This window comes from Rhizopus microsporus (assembly GCF_002708625.1).
Source record: "Rhizopus microsporus ATCC 52813 unplaced genomic scaffold scaffold_10, whole genome shotgun sequence".
Lineage (NCBI taxonomy): Eukaryota > Fungi > Mucoromycota > Mucoromycetes > Mucorales > Rhizopodaceae > Rhizopus > Rhizopus microsporus.
The window spans coordinates 18,374-38,247 of NW_019671925.1; the positions used below are offsets into that span (position 1 = coordinate 18,374).

Sequence of the window (19,874 nt, forward strand, 5' to 3'; positions counted from 1 at the left end):
TAAGGAGGATCATACTTTGCTTTTGCAGCTTTTCGTTAAGTTTATTTTTTAAGGTCGTGCGTGCTAAGGGTAATAACATTGATAAGAAAAGGGGAAAAAGGCAGATTAGATAAATGTGGTCAACTTTTCTTTGAAATAGTACAAAGCCACAGCAAGAGGAAGCGAGACAAAAGGAAAAAAGAATACATGCGTTTCCTGAATAGCCCTTATTTCATATAATACAAATGAACAAGCAGCGACTGGAAGAAAGAAAAAGCAAAACTTCAACTTGATGACACTCCTTATAGCGCTACTCGCACCATGCCTTTTGTGTAAACTATTTTATTTATTCTACTATGCGTTCTTTTCTCACCCATCTAAAGATTTATTGTCCTTCTTCTAAACTTCCATTTACGTTACGTCCAAAAAAGGTAAGTATGTTGTCTACAATTTATTCCAAATACGTCCAGAAGAAAAATTAACATCGTCTAATTTTAGCGTAAAACCAAATAGCCAAACGACAGAGCTTGGAATTTTTAATCGGAGCAAATAATGCAATAACATACACAGGCAAAGTAAAGCCATTAAAAATAATGACTTTGTAAAGTAAGGTTGTATAAAAGCATAATAAAAGGTCTTTTATTCACATATAAGCCAATGGCACTTGTAGGTTGCTTTGAACAATTTATAATCATCAAGACATTCTTCGTATTCGCTTGATTAATAGCCCCCAAAACAGTTGATTCAGTCTATGCAGAACAGTGAAGCTGTTTATTAAGCTACTAAGAAGCTAAGTTGGGTCGAATCATGGAGAAGATTTGCTGATTATTTTATATTAATTTTAATTTTTAATGTTGTGCAGCACAATGCAAATGGTTCGTTCAGTTTGTTCATACCGCGTATCTAAAATTATTCATTTTGCAAGCCATAGGTAATTAAAGACCGGAGACTATTATAGAATAAATCTAAAAATTAAGTTAATAAGCATTAAGGTATGGGCTTTATTTGATAAAAGAATGCGTAAAAATGCTCTGCAAATAAATAAAGTGAAAAATGTAGAAAGGAAGTGCGTATATATAAGCTAGAGTATTTTTCCTCTCTTTCCTTTTATCAACAATTATGAAATTGCTCCTTTCTGCTGCTACTTTACTCTTGGCTGCTTCCCAACTTGCTTTGGCTGACCTTATTCCTGAACTTGGTTCAGCTGCGCCTACTCATGCTGATATTAAGGCACAATTGTTACCACCTGAGGGCTCGGCTCTTTATGATGTCTGGTATGCAAAGGGAAACAGAATATATCAATGTAACCCAGAAAAGAAGGGCTTTCAACACTGGTATGCCGTTCAAACACACGCTTTCCTTTATCCCACAAAGGGATTGCAGCAGCCATTTGACACTCCTGGCAAAGAAATTGGTCAGCTGAGCGTTGCCCCTCTTGACCCCAACAACCAAATGTAAGACTTTTTGATGACATTGCCCATTATTGTTCTAATATAAAGCATCTAGGGCTAACCCACTGGATACTATTCCAGTCATCTACTATTATCCCGATGGGTCATGGGCTGGTACTGCTAGACCTCTTGCTACAACCTCTATGGAAAAGGGACGCAATGAAAGAGGAGATGGTAAGCACTTGGATGATCATCTCGTGGGTGTTACTCGACATTCATTGGACGGCTACTTGTCCCATGCCAAACATATCGTACGTCTCAATACCCTTGAAGGCGTTGCTCCACCAGCCGAACAGTGTACCACCAAGGGTGCAGTTGTCAACAAGCCTTTTACTGCTTACTTCATGTTTTATACTGACTCTGAAGGTGTATCTCTTCTTGCAGAAGAGAAGGTTAAATGGGAAAGAATGATTCAGGAATATACTCCAAAGCACTAATGTCAAATAAACTCTTGCTTACGTTCGATCTTGAACGAGCTAAAATCTTTAATGGAGAGTAAAGTGTGAATGCTGCCATTCTTCCTTTGATAGGCATATATTTCTAAAGTTTTTCATATATGATGATAGGACCATTTTCATTACCTAAGCATTAATATCAAATATAACTGGAGATGTTCTAGGCATTATCATAGTGAATGCTTTGTGGAAGAAGTCCTCGGACAAAGGGTTTTATTGAACACTCTTATGTCCAAAAGGGGCTGACTGAATAAGCTATAAATGACTTGTGCTGAAGAATGAGTTGAAGCATATTTGTGAACAAGAAATGTATGTCAATGTCTTTTTTTTTTTAAAGAAAAAGCTAATACGCTTGTAAAATGTATTTTACTGTGACTTTAAGAGTTTTGAGAGAAGTCATTGTTAATATTGTAGTTCCTCAATTAAGAATAAAAAAGAGTAAATAAGCAACCATTGTCACACTTTGATATTTGTGCCTTACGTACTAGCAAGAAATGCCCCAAAATGTCCATGTTAGTGCATCAGTTTACTTCCACTTCAAATGTGTTGGACATACGTACAAAGGCCCTCGAAATTTCTCCGCTATGGGGTAGATGTTTACTGTAAAACTGATCAAGCATCAGATAAACAGTAACACGTTAAAGATGTCGTCAAGGATGTTGTGAGGCTAAATTTTTTTTTTCTAACACTGCATGCATCATAAAATACACCAAATAAGAGGCCAAATAATGTAAATACGAATTTATCTTAATTACACGTAATTGATCAAACTGACAACATAAAAATAAAATAAATAAATAAATAACAACATTTTTTTTATCTCTTCTTCTTCTTGAAAAGCAACAAAACAAGTCGGTAGCTTTATAAAGCCATGCTTAGCGCGACGCCACACATTCAAAGGTTTTGTTGGACGACATCATAGGCGATGGGTAGAGGTAGCGCTTGTAGAATTAGTCTAACTTCTGGTGTGTTTTCTGGTGTATGCAGTGTTTCCCCCCTTTTTTTTCCTGTTTATTGGCTAAAAAAGAACGATGATCATGAGATTATATGGCTCCATTTGAAGGACAGCCTTGTTAATTATGACATTTCACTCACTTCATAAAACCAAAGTTAAAAAAAAAAATCAAGCAAATAATCTCCTGCTCTTTTTCCCTCGTAGAATATTGGAAATCGAATATATGCACCGACTGGAACATTACATCCTATTACGAGAGCCTTTCTCGCAGGCGGTTCACCAGCAAGCATTCATTCCATACATGGACGAAGACCTTGATAGACTTGCCAATGTTTTTATCAACACCAAGATAATGAAAGAAGTGCCACAAGCCAAGAAACAGCTGAGAAACGTGAATAAGGACGTCATCAACAGTTATTTTTGGGGCAAACATGCCACTGCTTTGCAACAAAATAATGTCGATTGACAGAGGTCGCAAACAAAATTGAAACATCGTCAGCTTTGACTTCGTCCAAAAAGCGTCCTATAAACTTATCATCATCAACTTCATACTTAAAAGTTCAATCTTTATCTGAAGAAGAATCATCCATTCGACTTTCTAATGATTCATTGCCACACACATCCAATCTGTTAACTGAAACAGAAAACTCACCAAAGCATGCCACAGACAAATCACCATCAACTCCCTCAGGGCGCATATCATCTGCTTCGAAGCTTAATGACACGCCACCATCGCTGTTCTCGCCCACAAAATCAGAACAATTACATTCACCCGTCCCTATTATTGAAACTAATACAATATTATCACCTCCCCCCTTCTTAGAAGTGGTTGAAACGGATGATATTGTCTGCGATACTACTAAGCTATCCATTGCCACAATTATTAAACAGGAGGTAACCATATTACATGACCAATACAAGCATGGAACCCCCTTATCATCGTGACAGCAAAAGATTATGTCCAATGGCCTATCTTCGACCTTGGATCTGTTTGATTAATCGTACACTTCTCAGCGAAAGCTTTTTACATCCGCAGAATGAAAACAAATCAACCAACTATTCCAAAACAAACATCGCATCTCAGATGCTTCCTCCTTTGGACCCTGCCCTCAGCACAATCTTGAAAGTCATCGATGCCATGCTAAATCAGACTAACATCAAAATGGAGCTACTGTATATGTAAAAAATCTATGGCAAGCACCATTTTGCCAGCCTCATGCTTTCTTCTCAAATTTTTGAACATATACTGAATCTACTGGATCAGGAATCTGATTTACTCCAACTCAAGCCCACTACTATGATCTCTGAAACTAGCTACGTCACGTACATTTGGCTTCCCCTGTTTAGAAAGCTGTTCCATACTGGCACCAATATACAGATCAAAACTGGCGAAGCTACATTCCCATTCTCCACCGATTTTATGCATCGACTTTACCCAGGTGCATCAAATGTGGCTGGTTTCAAAATCGATTTGCGATTTGTCGTTCACCAAGGTGCTTTAAAATTTGATGTATGTTCGATTGAAGCTTGTTCTAACAGTGAAAAGGGCGACAAGATTATTACAGGCGAGGAAAAGCTCAATTGGGAAGTTAAGGACGACGTTGATGAAATGATGTCTTTGGTGCGCCATGGATCGCGCGCCTGCACAGCATGGGGCATGCAACTTTTGAGACCATCTTGTCTGATTTTCTTCTTACATCTATCAGATCAAGGTCTCTATATTGCTCTACCGCGTTTTGATATCGTGTTACCACGATCCACCGCTGAATTGATCAAGTTCGAAAAAACTATGGTAGATTTCCTCACATTTCGCCGTGAAGTACTCAAATCAGTCAACTTTGTCATGGAACACTTCGTCAGCAACAAGCAATTAAAATCATTGAATCGACCCAAGGTACAAATGATATCAGCAACGATTCAACTCTTACTTTTATTTTTGAAAGCTTTGATCTCTTTACGAAGCGTTTGAATACTTTTTAAATCTTTAATGTTTTCCATATCCTCTTTTTTCTTTTCAGCCCGTCTTGTCATATCAGCAAATATATTGTCACTATCAGAGCCACTGTGCACAAAAGATATAAGCAAACTTATCATAATTTTTTCACTCCCCTTGCTGCTGCTGTCACTTGGCATCTTCTTTTGAAAAACTAGAGGCTTTTATTTGTATACATTAATCTTTTGTCGTTCGTTTGTACACTTTGACAGCTTCTGTTTCAAACGCAAGAAATCTGTCTCTTTTTTGATCGTGTTGTCATTTTTCGTTATCTTGAAGTAGCAATCTGGTGTTGATTGCTACACTGTGTTAAAACATAAAGTAAACAATATCTGTCTTAACATACTTCTTTCAGTAGTATAAAGGCTTTGGTGCTTGTGTTTTTGAGAGAGAAGACTTGAGAGCATCATATAAAATCCGACTTAACTCTTGAACAATATCTTCTTCATGTAACAATTGAACCATACTCGTCAGCAATTTAAATTAGATGTAGTCAAGTATTTATGAATTACTTTACCTCGATTTTAGTAGGATGAATGTTTGCATCCAATTTGTCCGGACGAACATGTAAACTGACATACAAAAATGATGGACTATAGTTTTCGTCAATGTCTTTATAAACTTTCTTTAGACTCTTCTTTATCTGAGCATTTCCTATAAGTCTATCTACTCGAATAATTGAGTTTTTTTTTGTTATTAATTGAGAAGTTAGAGCATCTTACTATTGACAACAGTAATAAATATAGGTGATTTAGCCTTTTCTATGCTAGAATTTGTTGCAATGGTCGAATAAAGCAACTTGAGCGAAAAATCCTCTTTTGTATGCTCGAGGATTTCTATATGTGCCGAGATAGATTTTTCATATACTTTTTACACCCTTGCTATTTGGTCAGGCGTAGGTGCACAATGTAGACCAGTGATGGTGCCCTAAATGAGGAATAGCTAAGGTTACTAACTTGTTTTAAAGTAAACCCATGTTGATAATGATGCATTGCGTAATTTTCAACGCATTCTTGGATTCTCTTATATTCTTCAAGTGGAAATGTGAACGATTTTCGTCTTTGGACTGTATTTGGAAATAAGTTTTGAACCTGGAAAGACACATGGTGGATTATGCATTAAAATAGACAACTTTTTAACTTACGATGACCGTAGTCCCGTCATTACTTGCACATGGCGTTGGCTTGCATGTAAGTTTACCATCTTTATAAATGGATCTGAATGTAAATGCACGAAACTTTGATTCAGAAAAAACAATAAAAAAAATGTATATACTTACTGGTATCCGCAAAGGCTTTTGTCCGTTTTTGAAACAACAGTTACATCTGCAACATGGGATATACTTGCAAGAACCTCCCCACAAAATCTAAAGGTATTCAAAAAAGACAAGTCTCGAAAATCTTTGATTTTGCTTGTCGCATGTCGTTCACAAACTAGAGGCAGATCTTCAAATTGAAGGAGGATATCAGATATAAAGAAGGGGAATACCAATATCTTACGTGAATCCCATGACCATTATCTTTGATCTTTATAAGTTCAAGACCACCTGCTACTATTGTGATATGAATATGATTTGAGTCAGCATCTAGACTGTTCTCCATAATTTCTTTAACCACATTAGCAGGACGCTGGATTATCAGGTTTACAAGTTTATGATTTATATATGCTTAATTGACTGCACACATACTTCTCCTGCTGCTATTCTATTGATAGTATGTGGACCTAATTGGTTTATACGCATAACAAAAAGAAAGGTAAAGAGAGTGCATAATATGTCCAACCTTTTACTAAAAAAAGGTACGCGTCGCGCGGCCATTCAAAATGGACACGTCTTTTTATTTTTTCGTGTTGTACCTTTTGCTTCCTCTTTTTTTTTTCTCCTCTCAAAAAAAAAAAAAAAATGAGCGATCGTCCAAAGAGAAAGAGAAGACAGACACCAAAGACAAAAGTGAGGTAAGGAACTATACCAAATCATTCTCGATCGTCTTTTTTCTTATTCTGTATAGTGCTGCACATTATGTTGGGTACGTCGAAGATGGAGAATCAGTGGAGGCCATTATGAAGAAATTTGAAGAATTAGAACGAATCGAAAAGGAATTCTCAGCCATGAAAGTAGATAATCCCTCAGAAGACGAGCAAAAGAATTTGACTGAAGAACAACTTGAAGAAATATTCAAACGTACTTCTGCCTTTACTGTAAAAAGCACTACAATCGATAGAGATACTATTGAGGATTTGGATGCTCTGGATCTTTGGGAGATAGAATATAAGGATGGAGATACAAATGAATTTTACGAAGAAGAGTAAAGGGTTGTGAATTATATTTGCCAGTTACTGATCAAAATTCTTTTGTTTATAGTGAATATCATTATGTGGATGAAAGCTTTTGGGATGAAGAATTTGGTGAAAAGCCAGTCAGAAAGGGAAAACAAATACGCTCGATAAGAGAACCAAAGCCGTTAGTGGCTAAAGGACGTGGTGTGGATAGAGAGAGCATTATTGCTAAATACAAGATTATGCAAGTGCAAGTGCAAGATAGAAACGGCAACTACTTTACAATCAAGAAACGAGTCAGTAACGTAGACCCCAGTTTACCAACCTATGTAAAAATACCACCAAGGCCCATTCCTATGTCATGGGCACATTCAATAAAATCAATATCAAAATGTCCAAAGGAAATAATAGGCTCGAGGTAATAATGTCAAGCATAATACGTAAACATTGCTCATTTCAATATAAAGGTACTATGAAGTGGACAATATTGTATCAACCGATCTTACACAATACGGGGCTGATTTCAACGCGGTATACATGGATCCACCCTTCTTATTACCAGGAGAGGAACCAGTGGCAGGAAAAATAACTATTGATGACTTTGTAAGTGATTGTAAAGATAAAGCTCGTTTTATCAATTGACCGAGGTTATGATAGGGTGCATTAAACGTAGCAGATATCGTCAAAGCAGGATTCTTATTTATTTGGTTAGAAAAGGAGTGGATACAAAGAGTAGTGAATATAACAGCAAAATGGGGATTTAAATACGTGGAGAATTTCTGCTGGATAAAAAAAGATGTCAATAACCAAATACATAAAAGTCCATATAGATACTTTAATAAAAGCAAATTGAGTTTGTTAATATTTAGAAAAGAAGGTGACATTGAACTGCGTCACCAGCGTAATCCAGATTGTGTATTTGATTTTATACGCCCAAAGCTACCAGGTAACAAAAGAATAAACGGGTATCGAACGACTAACTCAAACAATTGTGGACAGATGAAATCAGTGAAAAGAAACCGCCATTCATGTATAAGGTTATAGAGACATTACTTCCAACCGCAAATTATCACATAGAAAATAACCCCAATGGTGAACGGCTGCTTGAACTGTAAGTGTATACCCAGTTCAAACTTTTCTCAATTGAAGCTCACAGTCAATTTCATAGGTGGGCTAAAAAGGGACAAAAGCGTCAAGGTTGGACAACTGTTGTGGAAAAATTAAAAAATGCAACTGTGTAACACAAGTTGCTAGGAGACCAAGAAAAATAAAAACCGATCCGTAGATCCTTTTCTTTCTTTCTCATTATGCAGTTACTGTGTTCTAAGTACTTTTTATTCAACCAATGTCTCGGTGCTTGAATATATTATGGCCTTTCGAAAATTAAACTATTAGAAAATGTCTTTAGCCAAATGAGGATAGTTGTTAGACAAATCATTATTGATTTAAAGACACAATGAAAACATAATTGTGGATGAATAAAGACAATACACCTGTTATCGAAAGTATTTATCTTTTGTAAAGGCCCATTTAAAGCAATGGCTATGAAAGCCAGTGTGCGCATAAGCATGGACCTTTTGCAATTATCGTAAGCAAGAACATTTGATGGTAATTGTAGTAGATGCAAATCGTAAAAAGCCTGAATGAGTGGTACTCATAATTTTAATGGAGTAAGGATTCGCTTTTTCTATATCTGAAGCTACTAAACAATTCGGGCTTATCCTCTGAAACTCTAAGCTTTTCATTATATACTTAACCAGTTTATATTTTAAAGTACAATGTCAAGCAAACTAAGTTTAACGACGTGAAGACACTCCATAGGAGCATTATTGAAGTCAGTAAAATAGTACTTTACTTTTTTCAACGCTTTGTTAATCAATTTGACACCTGTTTAAATAAACAATCTGCTTAGATGCATTGTTATGCTCCTATTACATTTAACCAAAAGTAGTTTGTGGTCAAGTCAAAAAAGGGAGTAACGAGATTTTCTTTTTTGGGGAAGCTCATCTAGAAAAAGCAATCGTCTTTTTTCTCTGTCAGAGATCAGGTTGATGGGCTGAAATTGAAAGAAGTGCGGCTCAGGGAATTGGTATCACATTAGTATTTGGCTGAGGTTAACGAGAGTAGAACGACTAAAGGGAAAGTGAAGCTAGAAGCAAGATGGTATTGATAGAGTATGACTATAAAAAAAAAGGGTTGTCATATATTAGAAAGATCAAATTGCATAAATGTTTTGATACTTTGTTCTACAAATCCATTTTAATTGGCTTCCATTTTAAACACTTGAAATGGAAAAATTAAGCAGTAATAATAATAATGAGACGATTGAAAATTTTTACTCTCTCTCTCTCTTTTTCCCCTTTCTTTTTCTCTCTCTTTCTCTTTCTCTCTCTTTTTTTTATAGAAAGTGATATAAAATGGTAAGGGTTCTTTTTGAGAAGATTTTGCATCTTTGTAAAATAGCAAGGGTTCTTATAGAGTGATCAACTTTCACAAGAACAAATTGCTGAATATCGTGAAGCCTTTCAATTATTTGATAAAAATGGTGACGGTAGCATCAGTGCCAACGAACTTGGTGTCGTTCTTCGTTCATTTGGTATGAATCCTAGTGAATCTGAACTTCAGGATATGGTTTGTGTTTAGGATAATAGGAAAAAAGTCGGCTTGTTAATAATGATGTAACCAGGTCAACGATGTTGATGCTGATGGAAATGGTCAAATAGATTTTAACGAATTCCTCGGCCTTGTCAAAAACTTGAAGAGTGACCATGATACCGATGATCTTCAAGAAGCATTCAAGTAAGTTATATCACATACAGACATAAATACATACATGTATACACGTACACACAGACATTCTCAATACAAATCAAATGTCACATCACAGAGTTTTTGATGCAGATGGAAATGGTGTAATTGATCGTGAAGAACTACACAAAGTTATGTCATCACTGAATGAGACTTTAACAGAAGAAGAATTAGATGCCATGATCAAGGAAGCCGATAGTAATGGAGATGGTAAAATAAGTTTTGAAGAATTTAAGGCTATGATGGGCGGAAGATAAACTATGTTCAACTCTTTGGAAAACACTTCATTCAAAATAAACTTTCAATCAGATTACCCGGAATCAAAACTTGTCCTCGCTCTTATTAAAGGAAGCTTCCAAACCTGTGAGGATTGTTTTAGTCGGATAAATATATTTTAACCTTTAACGATCATTTATCTTTTACTTGATCTTGCTTCTCGAAAGAACTTTTATCGAGCTAATGCAATTCATAAGCTACTTCTTCGTTCGATACATGACAACGATGATCTTAAGGGGTTTTTGTTAGAGAGAATGGTCTAGGATGACTGTATAACGAGATGAAAGTGAAAGATGGAGACTTTGGTATCCTTGGAGCAATGACGTGAATAACAGTTGAAGCTTGATCCAGCTTCTCATAACCCAGAAAAGGTAGACATTGTGTAAAAGAGTTGGAAAGTGAACTGGACAGCCTTACATGTATAGAAGAAGAAATGTCTGTGATATTAGCTTATCCTCTGGGTGCATGTAGTGTTGGCCTCTTTTATTACACCGCAGGCCTATTCCAATGAAGTTAAAAAATAATTAAACATAAAAGCTATTATGGCATTCTTTGCACATTCCGCCACGGGCGTTTTCAAGTGTTTATTTGTTGATATGACATTAAAAGGGCATATTTTGAAGGCACAAGATAAAGAGCGAACGTCTTTTAATCTTCACTCTAGACGTCAGAAAAGCATTGACTGTGCCATCAATGGAACCTTCATGTTTGGCAACTGGTTATTCTGGAGGGGATCATCAAAAAATAAATGTCTTTCCGAAAAGTAAATTCGCCTGTGATCGAAAATAAATGCACCCAGTGATGAGAACAAAATTCATGCTGTACGAAATGTAAATTCGTCGTTGCCAAGAATATTTTCGTAGTATCAGCCTTGACATCCATGGAGATACTGTATTTCCAAATTGAGATGTCGTATTGAAACCGTTATAATATTATCAGAGTAATAGCAAATACAAAAAGAATATGGCTCACTATTCCATTTGACAGTAATATTTACAGGTGGGCTATCTTGGAGTTGAAATTAACTTAATATTAGAATAACCCTCTTTAGTCTCTTTGTAAAAGTTTAAATTCTTTATTCGGTTCTTCCATGAAATCAGAACACGTAGTTATATTTGGCAATACATATTCTTGAATGATCATGAAGTAGATTGCTCCTATTTGAAAGTATAAACACTCACATTAATTGAGTCCTTTTGTTGCTTCTTTGCAGCAGTTATCAAATGTCCCTCTGAGTGTTCAAAGATTCACCAATTAAAACTAGCCTGTCCTTATGGTCCTTGCTCTGACTCGCTTGTCTCGCCTTCTTTGCTCTCTGACGTGTATCTAGAACGTTCTTCCAATTGTCTCTTCTTGTGCTCTGGGTTCTCTCAGTCCTCCGTTCCTTTTTTTTTTGGTTAAACAATCCTGGATAGTTATCGCTACCCTCCCCAGAATGCACCTTGGTGATAAGTAAAACTGATATTAGGATATATGTCCTAATACTAACATACTTTTTCTCTCTTTTTCTACATATACTCATTATCTCTCTCTTGACATGATGTCGTTTTATTCAAACATATATTTCTTTGTCGCATTTTTACGTAAATGATTTTATAAATTAATATTAATGATTAATAAAAATACAGTATATCTTTACTGCTGATCCGTGGACTCCACCCCTTTAGATTCGGGGCAATCTGAGTGAAAGTTTATTTTGAATGAGCGAACCATTACAGTGATAGCCCCCCTCCCGATATGACTGTATTTTTTTCATTTTTTCAGCTGTAATAAAGAGCATGTCCAATATCCCTAAAGTCTTGACTATTGCAGGCAGTGACAGTGGAGGGTAATACAATAATAAGCAAAGTATAAAACAGAGCTTATAATATATTTATAGAGGTGCAGGCATCCAAGCAGACATAAAAACATTGACATCACTTCGTGTTTATGCAACTTCAGTCATTACCTCAGTAACATCTCAAAATACACTAGGTGTTGACGGCATCCATGACATTCCTCCAGAATTTGTGGTAAAGCAGCTAACAGCTGTGTTGAGTGATATTGGCACAGACGCAATAAAGATTGGCATGCTCTCCTCAGCTGCCATCATTAATTCTGTTGCTACTACCTTGAAACAATTCCCAGAGCAAGCAAGATATGTTGTCCTTGATCCTGTCATGATATCTACGAGCGGGTCTCGTTTGCTAGCAGCGGATGCTATTCATGCTCTTGTAACAACTTTATTACCCCTAACTTACATTCTGACTCCAAATGTTCCTGAAGCAGAAGTACTCTTAAATTTACCAGCTGGATCTATCTCCACACTTGAAGCTATGCGTTCAGCAGCCAAGAGTATTGCAAGCTTAGGCCCAAAATATGTACTAGTAAAGGGTGGTCATTTGCCGTTTGACATGAATGGGAAAAAACAAGTCATTGACGTACTTTATGACACCACAAAAGATGTATTCTTTGAAATCGTTAATGGATTTGTTGATACCAGAAACACCCATGGTACTGGATGCACACTATCTGCAGCTTTAGCTGGTGAATTAGCGAAGGGAGCCACCGGTAAAGAGACTATGTTTACTATGACAAAATGACGAAGAGAACAATACTAACAATAGCTTATAGTCGACATTGCTTGTACAAACGCTATTCGCTACGTTAAAGTAGCCATCAATCAAGCTCTTCCTGCAATCGGTAAGGGCAGCGGGCCGATCAACCACTTTCATCCTTTAAGATGGTCACCATATGAAGGGTAAAGTAATAAAAAGGCATTTTAAAGCACATATTGAATGTAAAGGTATTGGAAAGTTAACACAGATGATTCAAATTCTATATAGCAAGACTCTATTGACAGCCATAAAAGAAAAGCTACCAAAGAATCTGTGGTTTGAATTCATCCATCATCCCTTTGTGCGTGGTATTGCTGATGGGACACTACCTACCGAATCCTTCGTTTACTATCTCAAGCAAGATTATCTTTATCTACAGCACTATGCAAGAGCAGCGGCTCTTGCCTCTTACAAATGTTTGTATATCTATCTGTTTTTATTGATCAATGCACTCAATTGTTATTTGTAGCCAAAACAATGATAGACATCGAAGCAAATGCAGCTATTGTACTCCATATTGCTAAAGAGTCACAGCTGCACTTGAACTACTGTGCCAAATGGGGTGTAACAAAGGAGGAGGTACTCAGTACTCCTGAAAGCGTGTATAACGCAGCTTATACTCGCTATGTTTTGGACAAGGGAATGTCTGGCGACTTACTTGACTTGAAGGCGGCTATGGCACCTTGCTTGATTGGATATGGAGAGATTGGATTTATGTTGTTCAATGATCCTGCAACAAAACGAGGCAAGTGCCCAACAGATACTCTTTTTCAACCATCGTGCTAATTGTTTATATCTGTTTTTTAGAAGGAAACCCTTATTGGGATTGGATTTGTCAATATGCCGCTGATGACTATCAAAAAGCGGTATTAAGAGGAATAGGTAAGCTACTTAAGTGAAAGAGTTTTGTATTAATGCTTAATGATTGTAGACGAGCTTGAAGCATTGGCAGAACATAGCATATCTTCATCAGAGACCCGGTTTAAGGAAGTATGTAGTACATTTGAGCAGGCTGTTCGTTTAGAAATTATGTTTTGGGAGATGGGCATCCGTCAATGCTAATGTACCCATAGCGTGCCCACTTTAGCCTTTTGGCATCTATTGTTATTTATCTGTTGTTTAAGTCAGATCTCAATAAATATTCCAAAATGCCAGTACATTGACTATACGCCAACACATGAACAACATCTTTATATTTCCTTGTAAAAATCCTCTACATCTATTGTATCAGTCCATGCTTATAATATTTGTATAGTCACTGAAACTGTCAGAAGAATGGATGCTTTGAGGGTATTATTGTACATGTAAGAAGTAGTCGTTTATGCTATAGCTTACCATTCGACGGCTTCAATTGTGGATTGTTTGATTAATATATAGTATTCCTTACCGTAATAACAGATAATAGCTTCTTGCTAATGAAAGCCGTTGAACCATATGAAATCTATCAGTATGCATTAATGATGGAAAAAGGAAAGAAAAAAGGTTTAAATAAACTCTTTTAAATACCTTTCAAATTTTTATTCATTTCCTTGATTGGCATGTTTTGTTTATGCCTCATTTGTACTCCTGTTTTGTTCATGAACAGAGTTCTCCTTTTTTTTCTTTCTTTATCTGTCTTTCTCTCTCTATCTCTTTATATGTAATCTACATTCATCTTTGTTATCTAGCCTTATAAATAACCAAAACCTTAGCGCATAGACAGTTGAGCGTAGAAAAAACATGAACTCCTGCTTATGAAGGGAGCCTGCACTTTCATCCAATAAAATTAAATTATCAGGTTCAATTAATTTTGGGCTCCGTTCCTACAAAATAAAAAAAAAGTTTTTCCACACCCTGTATTATTTGAATTCATTTGACAGGAGATCTCACATTGCATCAGTCACAGACGTATTCCTTACTTTTGTAATGTCCTTCCAGTCTATATTACAAAGAGAAGGCTGGAGGCCACAAAATCACCTGTTTACAAAATTACTGTGCCAAAATTGCCTTTCGAGGAGTATGCCACCTTTCTATCGTCGCTGGGCGAGCACCATACCACAACAAAAGACAGCCGAAAGGAATTTATTAGACCACTTTCGTGAAGAATTATACCACCCCGAGAAATATGTTTCTGAGCCCAATGTGCAGTCTTATTCTCCCCTTGTCAAGACAACCATCACAAGACGATTGACTCGTAAACGACTGTTGAAGAGCTACTGGCGACTCAAGACAAAAGACCCACAACGATTAGCCGAGTTGACACGACAAGACATTGACCAATTCATTTCGAGATTCGTGGTTAATTCAGACGATCTAGTTGCAAAGCGACCCATGGCTCAAATTTTCTACATTTTGCAAGAATTAAAAAACGGTCGATTTGAACAGGTCTCATTCGGCCTCAATGAAGCAGAATACATGATTTGTTTAGCAGCTGAATTGAAGTGGACAGATAAATGCCTCGCCTTATTACACGAAATTGCCCTGAAACAAAAATTATCTCTCAGTATACGAACCTACGACGCTGTCTTCCAGCTATTGTCAGAAAATAAAAATCTACAGGAAATGGAGTTTTGGCTGAATCATATGAAAGAACAATCGATAGGACTGACTGAAAGGACGATCCGATCCATGTTTCTATGTCATCTTGGCCAGGGCCAAGTTGGAGATGGTATAGCGTACGTGAAACGAAACGCGAAAGGATCGAAGCTACTATCCTTGATAGACGAATATGGAGATGACAAGACGGAATTATTGTCTCGTTTATTAAATTACTTTGCAATGCAAGCCCTGAGTGAAAAACAGCTATATGTGGCAAGGAACATTTATATACAAAAAATTGAACTTGGACTGTCATCAAACTCATTACTTAGACGAATAATGCGGGCCTGCACACAAGCAAATGAATTGCATACAGCCGAAGTTGTTCTTCGAGACACCATATCTATTCAAGATACCAAAGGGGCGCAGCTGTGCGCCGATTTACTTATAGACACCTTATTGCATCAGCGAAACATAGTTCATTCAGTATCAGTGTGGGAGAAGATGACACAAAGCGGAATCGAATTAAGCCAACAGACAGTAGACAAACTCCTGGTGCATTGTGCAAAGTATAAATATCATGCCGACGTACTTCGACTCTACAAAAGATATCAAAAAGTATACCCCAATATGTCATATGAGGCCCGTGTACGTGCGGTACGGTGCATGGTCTTGGTTAGAGAGTATCCAATGGCAAAAAAGTTAGCGGAGGGTCTCGCGGCGCATATACGCAATATGGATCATCGACTTGGTAAATTGGCTGCGCGTACCTTTTTTGGTTTGTCTGCCAAGACGGGAGATATTGAGCTGTTTGAACAGACGTTTAGTCAGATAGAGGACCTGGGGCCCACTATTCGACACAAAGGCTTGACTTCGCTCATGGCATGCTATATTCAACGTGGTGACTTATTGGCGGCAAAATCGGCGTTCAAGAGTATGGCAGATTATACAAAAGGACCTGATGTAGTTGACTTTAATTTACTGATGAGAACTGTCTTGTTGGAAGACAAGACAATAAATCATGAAAAGATATTAGAGATATTGAAGCATATGGCACTTGTAAATATCACACCGGATCAAACGACAATACGACACATGATTCAATATTACGAACAAGGAAGCTCCATGCTTAATGAATTGTACAAAAAGTTGCTAGAAATGCCATTGAGAAAGTCAGATCAAGTCATCCTGAACAATATGGCAATTGACAAGCTGCTGACAAAGTGTAGTGTTGAGTATGTTGCAAATCTGTTCTTTAAGAATGACAGAGGACTGATCTTACCGGGAGAGAATGGCAAAGCAATCGAGAGAGATACGATAACATACAAGATGCTGCTATCCGCGTGCTTGGTTGACAACAGACCAAACCTGACGATAGCAGAAAGATTGATCAAGGATATGCTATCGCGAGGCATCAAACCAAGCATGAAGCATTATGCTATGTTTATAGAATTATTAGGCAAAAAGGGCAACTTTAGGAAAGCAAGAAAATATATCAAGAACATGGAAGAGAATACGGGAGAAAAACCGAAGCCGACGCTATATTTGAATGTACATCATCCTGACTCGATGTCCAAGTCTTCAAAGAACAAATAAATATTTATTTTGATAAATTTATAAAGTGTTGGATATTGTTATCTTCTTGATCTTCTGCGTGGCTGACAATGGATACAAATTCATGTAGCATATCATCCGTTATCCATTGCTTAGAGTCGCCTTTCTGCTTTTGCTTTAGTTCTAATCTATGATGAAGTGGATCCATGATATGTTGGTTAAAGTGGATGAGGATACCACTTATTTGTGCTCTTGTCTTTTCAAACAGTCGTGGAAGATCAAATTCATTCACTTGATATAGTATTTCTTGTACTTGTTGTGTCATGTAATTCTCTATCTTTACTAAGAATCGATGCTGATGCTCTAAAATGCATGATTCGGATATAATTCGTCTATCGGTTGAAATGGTATCGGCGCAGTACTCGTAAATTATATTATCCAAATGACTCTGTAGATTACTCGTATTATACCTCGTACTCAATATCGAAGGTAATTTGTCTTCAATGAAGGCTAAATGAGAAAGGGAGCGTTAATGAGAGCAATATCATTGAAAAAAGGAGGGAATAACTTACATCCGACTGCTCCTTTTAATTGTCTTTTTAATATTTGAACATCCACAGGTACAATGGCTTTTTGACTATTGGGCATTCTTTTTACTTTAACATGGATGGCACTTCTAAATTGTACTGATATCTTTTTGGATAGCTGTGAATAAGCCTTATCAAAGTGGTCAAATAGCAAATGACTAGATAATAACTGTGTAAATCTATTCAAGTCAACGGCTTCATTGGTTGTTATTGTTGTTGTATTAAATGTGGCAAAGATATTTTTAATAAATAAACATAAAAATATGAATACAATGTTTATCCTTTTCATCTATTTTGTTTAATCAAAAGAAGGGGAAAAAAAAGCTAAAAAAGCTAAAAAAAAAAAAGCTAAAAAAAACTTTTTACATTGCAGTACAGTGCTCATGGCACCTATTTGCGCGATTTCAAATCAATTTCCATAGTTCGCATTATTATATTAGCGCATCTCCAGCCATCAAAAAAAAAAAAAAAGGTTTATGCAAGAAAACATCAATCATAGGTAAGAGTCGCTTAAAAAAAGTAAACTTTTACTCATCTTCAGCCTGCTCATCAACGTCCTCGTCAACTTGTTCGTCTTCTTCATTATCATCAATTAAAGTATCATAATCATCATTGTAGAATACTTCAGTCGTCCAGGCTTTAATATTTAACTTCTTTTTTCGGCCTGATCCTTCGACAACTCTTTTAATAGAATCATTGGGATCAATTTGACTTGTTTCATATATTAAGCTTAAATCTTCCAACAGTGCCTAAATGTAACATTATTAATGCCTTCAGTTGTTCCCTTTATTAGATTTTGAGATGTATTTAATATTTACTTCTACCAAACTAAGTCCATCAATTAACTTTTCAGTCTCTGTTCTTAGTAACTTCATGTTACAAGGGAATGAGAAGCTAAACCCATTATCCACAACGTATATCCCACGGCAAGGAAGTCTTAATACATAAATATGAACATTCATGCCCATGATTTGCATAATTGGGAACTTGAGTTTTTTGATATCTTCTGCTGTAATATAGGGAACTGTTTCCAAGAAGTTTTTGATATGGCATTTGGTCGCCAAGATTGACTTTAATTTGTCTTCATATAGCTTGTGTTTTGTCGCTGTCTTCGCCACCTCCGCCGCCATCCCATCAACTACCACCTCTTTATCGTTCAAAACAACAATATGTAAATCTAACTTGAATTTCAAGCCCTTTGATTTGCAAGGATTTGTCATAGTATCACCCCTGTTAAATAGACAAAGTATTGGATCAATAAGTAGTAAAAGCGGTATTAAATTTTTTACCATTGTAATATCATATTTTGCTGGTGTGCAAAGAAGGTTTCAACTATATATGACCAAAATTTTAATTTATAATCTTCCTCGCTATACTTCGAGCGAGCATCTTTATTGCTTGACGTGCCTAACCCAATTCCAGTTGACTTCAGTCGGACTTCGGATGTGGTATGATTTTCAGGACAAAAAGAAAAAATGGACTCTGTAATCTTCTTGCTATCAGCTTGTTGGTGAGGCGGTTTGTAGTAGAACCGTTCAAATGTGTTGGTAGACAGGCTCCAATTGGCATGCTTCTTTATCTTATCTATTTCGTTGCCTACTTCTGTGGCCTTCGTGCTGCTTGCTGAACGTATTGAATGTGGGCCATATACTTTCGTATTTATCCCTGCAGCTTGCATGTGTTTCTTAACAATATTCGCTACTGAAATTGGATTGAGTGGGCGAAGTTTTCTGGGTTCCATCAAGTGTGCCAGGAATAGCGAATGATCCTCAGGAAGCTCGTGTCGAAGGTGTTCGGTCTTGGTTATAAATAGCCATGTCGTTCTTACTGGGCACATAGATTCAAGATCTAGCCGTTCAAGTCTTGCTGTTTTGGTTTGAGCTTCCTTTGGTTGTCTAATGTACAGTGTCATGCCGAGCATGGTTTGGTTTTGGGAACTGCTATTATTTTCGAAAGTAAATTCTACGTCTCTACGTTGTAAGGTGCCTATATCAGAACGTGAACGGAACATTGTCGCAGTACAAAGCAGCAGGATCACCTTGTCTTGTAGTTGAGTGAGGGGCAGTGAGTTATTATCTTGAAATTGGCGAACTAGATATTGTAATAATATATCGAGGTCCCAAGTGGATGTTTCTTGCTGAGAGGGCAGTTTGACTTCGGATTTCTTCTTGGCTGTTAAAAAATTTTGAATAAGTTGTTGATTTGCTAATGGTTGTTTATCCTTGTGTATGACCTTGAAAACAGATGCAATAGATGATCTCAGCACATTTAAGTACTGGCGTGAATAATGTTGGTGAGCCACTAGAAACCGTAGCACATTCTTGGGTTCGTATTCCCGAGGGTTAACGGGAGGGTGTTGTTGTTGGCACCATTTTGCCCATAAGCTCCATCCTCTGTTGTATAGCTGGTGTGTACGTCTTCTGTGGGT

The 19,874-nt window shown here is 36.9% G+C and overlaps 9 protein-coding genes across 9 annotated transcripts; 7 read left to right on the forward strand and 2 right to left on the reverse strand.

Annotated features, from left to right (window-relative positions):
* The first annotated feature begins 1,080 nt into the window (after positions 1-1,080).
* On the forward strand, positions 1,081-2,035 carry RHIMIDRAFT_313797 (uncharacterized protein). Its single transcript, XM_023614890.1, has 3 exons — positions 1,081-1,433; positions 1,486-1,932; positions 1,997-2,035. Exons 1-2 carry the CDS (start codon positions 1,099-1,101, stop codon positions 1,865-1,867), a joined length of 717 nt encoding a protein of 238 aa, XP_023465241.1. The 5' UTR covers positions 1,081-1,098; the 3' UTR covers positions 1,868-1,932; positions 1,997-2,035.
* A 354-nt stretch (positions 2,036-2,389) lies between these two features.
* Positions 2,390-4,251, forward strand: RHIMIDRAFT_292465 (uncharacterized protein; the record flags this gene model as incomplete). The annotated part of the gene is made up of 4 exons (XM_023613897.1): positions 2,390-2,487; positions 3,045-3,253; positions 3,310-3,734; positions 3,877-4,251. 4 exons carry the CDS (start codon positions 2,390-2,392, stop codon positions 4,021-4,023), a joined length of 879 nt encoding a protein of 292 aa, XP_023465242.1. The 3' UTR covers positions 4,024-4,251.
* On the forward strand, positions 4,057-4,809 carry RHIMIDRAFT_238199 (uncharacterized protein; the record flags this gene model as incomplete). Its single annotated transcript, XM_023608909.1, has 1 exon — positions 4,057-4,809. The coding sequence occupies one exon, from the start codon at positions 4,057-4,059 to the stop codon at positions 4,807-4,809; it is 753 nt and encodes a 250-aa protein (XP_023465243.1).
* A 211-nt stretch (positions 4,810-5,020) lies between these two features.
* RHIMIDRAFT_292467 (uncharacterized protein) lies at positions 5,021-6,574 on the reverse strand (the record flags this gene model as incomplete). Its single annotated transcript, XM_023613898.1, has 7 exons — positions 5,021-5,132; positions 5,180-5,499; positions 5,556-5,669; positions 5,786-5,924; positions 5,978-6,070; positions 6,333-6,461; positions 6,521-6,574. The coding sequence occupies 6 exons, from the start codon at positions 6,572-6,574 to the stop codon at positions 5,342-5,344; spliced, it is 687 nt and encodes a 228-aa protein (XP_023465244.1). The 3' UTR covers positions 5,021-5,132; positions 5,180-5,341.
* A 148-nt stretch (positions 6,575-6,722) lies between these two features.
* On the forward strand, positions 6,723-8,481 carry RHIMIDRAFT_255471 (uncharacterized protein). Its single transcript, XM_023611166.1, has 7 exons — positions 6,723-6,786; positions 6,840-7,136; positions 7,193-7,525; positions 7,575-7,710; positions 7,765-8,053; positions 8,107-8,218; positions 8,276-8,481. Exons 1-7 carry the CDS (start codon positions 6,734-6,736, stop codon positions 8,346-8,348), a joined length of 1,293 nt encoding a protein of 430 aa, XP_023465245.1. The 5' UTR covers positions 6,723-6,733; the 3' UTR covers positions 8,349-8,481.
* Positions 8,482-9,524: 1,043 nt separating this feature from the next.
* RHIMIDRAFT_244034 (calmodulin mutant SYNCAM64B) lies at positions 9,525-10,172 on the forward strand (the record flags this gene model as incomplete). The annotated part of the gene is made up of 4 exons (XM_023610015.1): positions 9,525-9,527; positions 9,586-9,738; positions 9,794-9,906; positions 9,995-10,172. 4 exons carry the CDS (start codon positions 9,525-9,527, stop codon positions 10,170-10,172), a joined length of 447 nt encoding a protein of 148 aa, XP_023465246.1.
* Positions 10,173-11,969: 1,797 nt separating this feature from the next.
* Positions 11,970-13,850, forward strand: RHIMIDRAFT_285132 (putative thiamine biosynthesis protein (Thi-4); the record flags this gene model as incomplete). The annotated part of the gene is made up of 7 exons (XM_023613242.1): positions 11,970-12,019; positions 12,071-12,741; positions 12,805-12,931; positions 13,017-13,204; positions 13,258-13,533; positions 13,596-13,670; positions 13,720-13,850. 7 exons carry the CDS (start codon positions 11,970-11,972, stop codon positions 13,848-13,850), a joined length of 1,518 nt encoding a protein of 505 aa, XP_023465247.1.
* An 843-nt stretch (positions 13,851-14,693) lies between these two features.
* Positions 14,694-16,901, forward strand: RHIMIDRAFT_244036 (uncharacterized protein; the record flags this gene model as incomplete). Its single annotated transcript, XM_023610016.1, has 1 exon — positions 14,694-16,901. The coding sequence occupies one exon, from the start codon at positions 14,694-14,696 to the stop codon at positions 16,899-16,901; it is 2,208 nt and encodes a 735-aa protein (XP_023465248.1).
* A 1,072-nt stretch (positions 16,902-17,973) lies between these two features.
* On the reverse strand, positions 17,974-18,738 carry RHIMIDRAFT_244037 (uncharacterized protein; the record flags this gene model as incomplete). The annotated part of the gene is made up of 2 exons (XM_023610017.1): positions 17,974-18,195; positions 18,265-18,738. 2 exons carry the CDS (start codon positions 18,736-18,738, stop codon positions 17,974-17,976), a joined length of 696 nt encoding a protein of 231 aa, XP_023465249.1.
* Positions 18,739-19,874: the final 1,136 nt, after the last annotated feature.